At 40.1% G+C, this 9,371-nt stretch overlaps 1 protein-coding gene across 1 annotated transcript; it reads right to left on the minus strand.

Annotated features, from left to right (window-relative positions):
• Positions 1-3,560: 3,560 nt before the first annotated feature.
• On the minus strand, positions 3,561-8,241 carry LOC146655312 (uncharacterized). The gene is made up of 7 exons (XM_085427709.1): positions 8,104-8,241; positions 7,067-7,191; positions 6,653-6,775; positions 6,405-6,432; positions 6,282-6,317; positions 5,347-5,422; positions 3,561-5,219 (listed from the first exon to the last, which is right to left on the minus strand). Exons 1-7 carry the CDS (start codon positions 8,129-8,131, stop codon positions 5,195-5,197), a joined length of 441 nt encoding a protein of 146 aa, XP_085283835.1. The 5' UTR covers positions 8,132-8,241; the 3' UTR covers positions 3,561-5,194.
• Between the last annotated feature and the right edge of the window lie 1,130 nt (positions 8,242-9,371).

Here is a 9,371-nt window from a genome sequence, read left to right on the forward strand (position 1 = left end):
ACAAAAGCTCTTATTCCAGGTAACAGCACAGACTGGCATCATGTCCTTCGCCAGCCACTGAAACTTCAGGTCACTGAAACTTCACCCACTGAAACTTCAAGTCAGTTCCTGTTCAACCTTTGTCCACAGTACTCAACAATAACAAACATCAGATAAGCACATCACACATTTCTGCAGTTTACCATCCATCCTCTGGAGCAGGGGTAGGCAACTCCAGGCCTAGAGTGCCGGTGTCCTGGAGGTTTTAGATGTGTCCATGATCCATCACAGCTGATTTAAAGTGCTAAATGACTCCTCAGCATTTCTTGAAGTTCTCCAGAGGTCTGGTAATGAACTAATCATTTGATTCAGGTGTGTTAACCCAGGGTGGGATCTAAAACCTGCAGGACACCGGCACTCGAGGCCTGGAGTTGCCTACCCCTGCTCTGGAACCTATCCCAGCTGGGGCAGACACAGCCTGAACACATCATTAGCAGGTCCCAGGACTAACACAGAAAACCACTGTGTGACTCATCATTGTGACAAAACGTTTCTCCCACTGACACTGCTTTTGGGATTAATTAATTAATTTGGGATTCCTGCCCTCTGGGAGGCGCCACAGGAGCCTCCGGACTAAGACCACCAGGTACCGGAACAGCTTCTTCCCCACAGCTGTCAGACTCCTGAACTCTGCCTCCTGACATCTGACCCACGTTAAACTCATGGACTGAACATACACACACCCACAATGGACAACTGTACCCTCAAACACAATAATAACATGGACTGAACCACCACTCACAACCACCAGCACTTTATATAGCCTCTGTAGAAATTATCCACACCCTCACTTATCTTAACTGCACTACTGTATAGCTCTGTGTAAATAACCATTCTGTACATTCGATAATCTTTAATCCTACAACTGTTTACAACTTGCATAGTTCCCATCAGGGCCGGCCCGTGGCATAGGCCGTATAGGCAAATGCTAAGGGCGCCGTCCATCAGGGGGTGCCAGTGCCACAAATGTTGAAAAAAAAAAAAAAAAAGAAGAAGAAGTTGGTACTATTATTTCTAAATACAAAAAATAATCCCACGTTAATTAAAATGCAAAGTAAAGCTTATTTAATAGAAATATTATTTGTTACAACATTACACTACACTGCTGATGTAGGGGGGCGCCACCTAAAATCTTGCCTAGGGCGCCAGATTGGTTAGAGCCGTTTCTGGTTCCCATTTCTGTATAGCTGTATATCTCAGATTCTGTAAAGTTATTTATTTCATATTCTGTATAGTTTTTCATATTTATATCCTGTTCATAGCCTGTACATAGCTTGTACTCACTACAGCCTGTACATACTTATAGTTATAGAATATTCACAACATACTTCATACCGTGTACATTATAACATACCATAATAGACCCGTTTCTGTAATATACTCGAATATCTATATTATTGCTAATATATATTGTAATATATCTATATCACTAAAGCACTTCTGGATGGATGCAAACTGCATTTCGTTGCCCTGTACCTGTGCATGTGCAATGACAATAAAGTTGAATTCTATTCTATTCTATTCTATTCTAATGCAATTTTATTTATATAGCACCAAAAATGGCAACAACAGTCGCTTTATATTGTACCTTAGAGAGTCTCTAATAACACAGAAAAACATGCGGACTCCACAAAGAAAGGTCCCGGCCAGATGGAGGATTCGAACCCTGGACCGTTTCGCTGTTAGGCAATATATTAATCTACTTACCAGTGACAAGCAGATAAACTTCGCTGTGCCTCATTCTTGCGGTGATACTCGCAAGTCCTTTCCCCAAATCCGATTTAATATGCTGGTTTAGCCTCTAATGTATCTGTGGCGGAGGCGTGGCCCCGGGCGCAGCTGCAGGGGAGGAGTGGAGCGGAAGGCTCATCAGGGCGGCGCTGCGAGGCCGGTAAGAACAGCTGATGTTGTTTATGGACTGATGATGGTTTCCCTCCCCTGTGTTATAGTGAGACGGAGAGGAGCGGGAGAGGAAGAAAGAGACACACATAAGCTGGGATGGACAGCTGTCATTCTGTGCGATAGTATCAGTGTGTGAAAGTGTAAATAAATGTGGAACTTGGCGATAAAGACCTGTGTGTGCGTGTACGTGTGCGTGTACCTGTGCCTAGTATATTCCACAGTATCCAAGTGCTCTGCCCGCTCAGTGAAGAAGTGCTTCTCCTTCTCCTGTGAAAATGAAAGCGCAACTCCTCGTGGTGGGAGAGGGGGTGGTGGACCAGGTCGGCTGGATAGAACTCACTTTGACGCGAATTACTGAGTATGCATGCACGTTTTGGGGTTTTTTTAAACGTCAAAGGATATGCCATATAATACAGACACAAATGAAACTGATAAACACTTTTTGTTTTGTTTTTTACTTTTTTCCACTTTGCGGGGAGTAAGTGCACCCTCCCTGCGAGGTGCGCCTGCTGCTTGCCGCACAGGGAGGAGAGATTCTCTGGCTGGCTCTAACGGCATCTAATAACCAGCTCGCAAAATAAAGCAAAATAAAAATAAACCAAACACAAAAACACAAGACCTTGTGATACAGACTTATAATGTGCACCGACCTGTTTTCTAAATTCTATAACACACATATACACAAAAAGTGAGCCAGAGAGCCCTCTGTGCGCCTGCTTGCTGCTGAGCTGCTGTGCTGTCCTGAAGTCTCACACACAACCGAAAGGAGAGGAGAGCGAGCTGCTTCAAAACAGAGCACATTTCATTCACAATGTTATCAATCCAAGCCCATTAAGTTAATTATTTTTTCCTGGGTTGTGTGAAATATTAGGGGGAAACAGTCCTATACAAACTGAATCTGTGCACTAAGGTGTAGGACTAATAGGTTATGTTGTGATGATTCTCTGGTTGGGGGATGGATGCTGATATTGAGTGCAAAATTAACACCAATGGAAGATGGACAAGAAAAGTTCAAATCCATCAGGTGCTCAGTTTAGAAAAAAGAGAAAAGAGGAGGAGAAACGAGCAAAAGATACAAGTAAGCAGATGTGACATTGGATAATGGCAGCTATTATGACATGTATCCTGAAACAAGATAACATTAGGATAGTGAAAACTTCTGTTTACGTTCGTTAGCCACTTGGCTATGAACGTAAACAGTAGACAGACAGTAGACACTGATGTGGCTTATTGAATCTTTTGGCCTGTGTTCAGCACAATATTAACTGGCCATTAAGTGGAAGACGTGTATTGTTTATCTGTCCCGTATTCTCAATGTATTACAAATTATAATGGCCATTTGTTAGCTGTTTGCATTCCTGTCATAGACAGTAAGATCTCTATAACACACTTCCATAATTTCATTGTACATGTACAGTGAAAACAAAGGGCTATTTTAATCTATTCTATCATAAGTTTTCATCCAGTACTACTGAAGGGAACGTGCAGGGAACAAAGCACCACAACTTTCCAGTTTTTTCATTGGCTAGGAAAAATTATAGGACAGAGCAAAGAAGGACAAAAATCAAAATGAGCACTCTCAGGTTTCTCTAAATATAAACTTTTAATGTTCCAATAATAAAATACAGTGGCAGAGCAGTCTTCAGATACAGTGAAGTTAAATGGAAATACAACTTCCATGAAGCTGGGTTAGAAGATTTTCATTATGTCATGCAGTATAAAAATGCCTCAAGACCATATTCTTTAATAAAATCTAGTACTGTACACCAGGTACAAATTATATGTATATAAAAGATCCTCCAAAAACGTACCAACTCTGCATTTCCACACACACATCCAAACACACCTTGTTTGTTTGTAGCTGTGTGTTAAATGCCTGTGCTTAGAATATTAATGGAATGAATTTGGTATTTTAATAGTAAGTATCTTAATTCATATCTATATAGACATTTCATAATAGTATATTTTAAATATATACAGTAAAATAATCTGGCATTTAAACATTGACATGGACATATATCTGCCTTCTTATATGCAAAAAATATATTTTTAGCTTTAATAAAGACATTTAAGGAAAAATGATTTTCTCTACAAGCTTAGCAAAAAGATTACAATCTATATTAAAGGGGTTACAGACAGTAAGAAGTACGGGATAAACACTTTCACAGCTTGACCTTGAAAAGAAACGCTGGTTTTGTGGCAAGACCTGGTTAAGCTATGTTGCTGCTGGATTTTGGTTTGAGGTTTCCACAACCTCAGGAATATTCCACACTGAACCAGTTAATGACATGACACTGGTGGCTGTGCAGTGATTATAAAGGCTGAAACTAATTAAACACTAATTGTGCTTGTTTGCAAGCCAAATTTACCACTGATATATAACCTATCACAGAGAGGGATGGATATTGTTCTGATTTTAAAAATCAGCTATCAATATTTATCATTACCTTATTGGTATTCTCGGTGATGCTGATATTTCACAAGAAAATCTGAACATTTGTCCACCTACTGAGAACAGGCTTGATTTGGGTTGCTAATTCATTAATAATTGATTAAAAATGGACGCCATTGCTTTGCATTTTTAGTTTGGCAAATCCTTTCGCTATCATCATCATCAGAGCTGGGTGGCTACATTGAGGGCTAGTTTCCAAAGTGGAAGCTTTTGGTTTTAGCCTGATTACAAAAGAAAAAGAAAGTTATAAAGAGAAGCTTATAGGAGGAAGACATACTGTAGCTGAAGTTCTGTCACACTACACCTAAACTAATCAAACTATACACCTCATAATATGCAATACAGTAGACAATACATGCTTCCTCAAATCACATCAATACACTGATTCTCCTGAAATGATTGAACTCAAAACAAAAAAAATGAGTAAATGACACATGGAAGAGGAAATATACAATCATATTTTCCCAGAACCTGGCAAGCGGTGGCATGTTTATAGAATTCAATATTAGAGATTATGTTACCTTACTTAGCGGAGGATAATTTCAACTCCAACATGAAAGTGGGGCAAAGCAGGTATATTTCTGTAATATAGGAACACTGCTACTCAAAATGTAGAGGCAGTACTGTAAAAAGCTTAAAAACTGTTTTGAGCATATATGTTTGAAGGCATTCGTGATAAAGAATAAAGGATGTATCATCAGCCGGTGTTGACGATGAATAAAAAGAACCAGAATTTTAATTACTTAACGGGCAGACAAATGAATTTCCGATGCTTTCTAGATGTGCTGGGCCTTCACATTTTTACCGGTTCCTCCTCAGGACACAACTGTAACGGAGCAATAACAGATTTTTATACATAATATGCAAGATGAGCATGAGGTTAAAGTGTGTGCAAAAGTGAACAGAAATGAACGAAGCCTGGTTATAAGTCTAAATATTTATATTTAAAATACCTCAAAAGTCCCAGCAGCAACACCAGCACCAAGAACGACACGCTGGCAATATTGCTCCAGTACTGTCGAGAAATCCCTGCAAGAGCAAAGAGTTTAACGGTTCATCTGCTGAAATCTCCATTATACATGATTCTAATCAAAATCTATAAGACAGTCCTGTATCCCTCCTAAATTGGCGTCTTTGAAAGGTGGAAAGTTTAGTAATAGACATTTTTCGACACTCCTTGTCTTTTATCTGTCCCGAATTGTCGCTTTTTTATTTAGTTTGCTAAAGACAAAAGCTCTTTCTACTGAAACCTCAAGACAATTCAACTGGTCTTTAACTGTCATCACCTAAATTCACACCTCTCAGAGACTAACCACATAGGTTCTAAATTTCCCTTTACAAGGGACAAATCCTAACTCACTTAGCTCACTGTGAAATCAGCGAGCAATGTCTTACAGTCCATAGATTTGTTTTACAAGTCATTTACAAATTAATAACTGAGAAAGTCAGGCTGGGAGTCTGTTGCTGTCTCGTGTGTTGTAATTATGAACTTTCTATAGACTCTATGGAAAGCGATTAGTTTTAACAAAGGCAGGGTGACGAATACACAGCTATAGGAGAATTCAAACTACATTCTTGAACTGGGAAAGTGAGTTTTAAATGTTACATTACTACACAATAGTTACTTATTTATGAATGAGAAGTGAGGCAAGACACTCTTAGGTGACTCATTCATCAACAGGAAGTGGAGAAAGGTGATGTAATAAAAAACAACAACACCATCTAAAGTCACACCCTACACTTCCTGCAGTCATTTATCAGTGGTTGTTTCAGATCCTCATCTCATTTTTTAATAAAAGAGAAAAACTTTCATACCTGTTTTAACATGAAACTCATTTTTAATACAAATCTTAACTACAATATAGTTTTCTACTTTGCTGTTCCCTACCTTTTTCCTCCAGAGGCGCCTGAATTATGCAGTCAACTGTAAAAATGAAAAACAATATCTACATTTGTATCAATGGATAAAAACATCAAATAATCTTTAAATGTTAAGGAGACAAATACTCACTGAAGCAATAAGCCGTTTGTTGTATCCCCTAAGTACAAAAATAGAAAGAGAAATTGGGTAAGTCTCATACGTGTACTGAGCTCATGAGAATGACTATGTTTTTAAGTTAATGTCGATAAATGGATAATTGAAGAACTTTAACTTGTAATCTTCTAGTCGCACATAACCAATATGGTTTATACAGTATCTCTGCTTTAAATTGTTCATGTGTTACTCAGTAAGCAGGTCAAATGTCAGCAGTGTGACACCTCAGAGACGCAGTCCCGAGTGTAGTTGAGCTGTGAGAAGCATGTGCGGGTAAAAAGAGTCCCAATACTGCTGTTAAACACCAGGTCACCCATTTTGTCCTTCTGGTTTGCCAGCACGTGCCCCTGAAGGGAAACGCATGGCAAAATCACCACCTGTACAAAGTCAGTCTAAAGGTTTCAATAATAATGACAGTGTCGACAATAAATCAAGCTCATGAGGTGCTTATAATTTAGAAACTCCTCTTTCCATGTATATTTTGCATGTCAAACACAGGTGTAGCTTACAGCGCTAACGTGGCCAAAGACCAATCACACAATTTGTTTTAATATTATTATTTGCACCTGTGCTTTTCATGCTTCGATTTTTTTAACATAGAAGCAGAGGTTTGCTGGCAGAGCAGCTGTTGAACTTACAGTGCTGTTCATCCAGGAGTAGGGACACTCAGTTGCCTTCATCTTTGAGACGCTGTAAAAAGTCCCCTGAGGAAGCTGAGTGGCATTGCACGCAAGGTGCTGTGCACAGCAAAGACTGAGGTAAGCTGGGGAGAAAAGACAAGAAGACCAGATGTAGTGATCTTTATTTGAGCATGACTTTATGCACCGTCACTTCTGGAAACTTGACTTCTTTACGTTATCATGACCAGGCCATATGTTTTCTCTCTGTGCCCAACAGGAGAAGACCACAAGCTACATGTTTTTTTTTTTTTTTTGGGGGGGGGGGTTAATTTATGACAGAACCACTAACATTATTGGATTAATGTTAGTGGTTCTGTCATAATGGCTTGTGGTATTCGTGTGGTCATCTGAGACAGTGGATCAATTGTGAGAGCCCAAAAAGACCATAAAACTTTTTTCTATCCCTGTAATCCCTGCGATGAGATGCACACTCTAATCAGTAAATCTGTTATTGCAGGGAGCCACACCTCTCACGCAATGCAAGTCCTACAGTGAAAAGAAAAAAACAGATAGTGTTGCCTCAAAGCTATTTTCGTGGTATTTCCCGCTGCTGTCCAGTCAAAGCTTCCGCTTTGCGCAGTGCGTAAGGGTTGCCTGCTCCGTCAGAGCTGGCAAAAAATATCACGTGTTTTACGGCAACTACATGCCCCCCCCCCCCCCCCCCCCCCAAAGAAAAAAGAAAATAAATAAATAAATGTAATAATAATAATAATAATAATAAATTAATATAATAAAATACAAATGAATATGCTCAGGTGTTGCATCTAAGAATACTTTCCTTTGACTCACTGAGTAAACAGACTACTGTTTAGTGGTGATTAAGTTGATAAAGGTGATAAAAAAAAAATAACAAACGCATCACATTGATGCAAATTCCCTGCGATGAGGGCTCACTTCACTTGACTGCAGTTGCTGACAGACTGAAGGTAACAATGTGAGAGCTGCAGACTATTTGGCTTTAGTTGTCCAATGAAATGTTATATTAATCTACTTACGAATAATCCACAGAGCCAGAGTCCACATCGTCTTCGTAGCGAGTCTAGTTGATTCCAATTTCTCCCGGACAGTCACAGCGCGCAGTTCTCCACTGTGTCACTAAAGGGGATTCCTTAAGACTACTGACCTGACCTGCCTCCGCTATCAACACGCAGTGAAGGCAGGAGGAGAAGAGCGAATGAACGGGTGGTCACGTGACTCACGGAAAAGTCCCACATAACTTTTCAGCGATTACCATTTCCCTTCTTGTAGTAAAATGCGTGAGGCTGTTTTAGTTATTTACTAATGCAAATGTTTAACTGCTTTCATCTTTTCCACATTGTCCAGCTCTTTAAAGATGTAACAACGAAGGGAAAGCCACACAGTAACAATTTCACTGAGAAAATTAATTAATGATAATTCGAGATAAGGCAAAATTTGAAAAAAAAAAAAAAAAAGAAAAGGTAGGCTAAATGGCCTGTATTTGTATAGCGCTTTACTCGTCCCTAAGGACCCCAAAGCGCTTTACACATCCAGTCATGCATCCATTCACACACTGGTGATGGCAAGCTACATTGTAGCCACAGACACCCTGGGGCGCACTGACAGAGACGAGGCAGCCGGACACTGGCGCCACTGGGCCCTCTGACCACCACCAGTAGGCAACAGGTGAAGTGTCTTGCCCAAGGACACAACGACCGAGACTGTCCGAGCCGGGGCTACCACGATCGCCCCTTGCAGAAAGAAAAAAGAACAAGAAGAAAATTAGGTTTTACCCTATAAACTACACGTGGCTTAAAGTAGGCTAACTACAACACAATCAAAGCAAATGAAAACAGCAGCAGACTGCTTTCAGGGAGAGAGAGAGAGAGCCATATTTGAAGGAAATTGTAGCTTACTGAGGCTCCCAAGCAGGAGATTTCCTTTACTGGAGAGGAGGAGCTATTAATTAGGACCTGAAAATGAGATCACAAAAAGCAGGCCAAGCCACTAGGAAATATTCCTAGAGCCATCACATGGGGGATACCCAGGAAATCCCAAGCTCAGTGACATCACTGTCTGCTCTAGGATCTCCTCTTTATTGGGCATACCTAAGATACCTCACCTGCTAGGTGCAGGAAGCATCTGTCCAGGACTTGTCAACATGGCATTTCTGATGAATCTTCTGACAGTGGATTATTAGGACCTAGACCACCTGTAAAACGGTGACTGCTAGAATGGAATCCAGGAAGTCTGGAGGCTAATCAACAAGTTTTGCTGATTCATGTTACATTAGAGATTCCTGAGC

The sequence above is a fragment of the Rhamphochromis longiceps genome, linkage group LG13 (genome assembly GCF_057381845.1).
Source record: "Rhamphochromis longiceps isolate RC_006_pf linkage group LG13, R_longiceps_female_GT1.1, whole genome shotgun sequence".
Taxonomy (NCBI): domain Eukaryota; kingdom Metazoa; phylum Chordata; class Actinopteri; order Cichliformes; family Cichlidae; genus Rhamphochromis; species Rhamphochromis longiceps.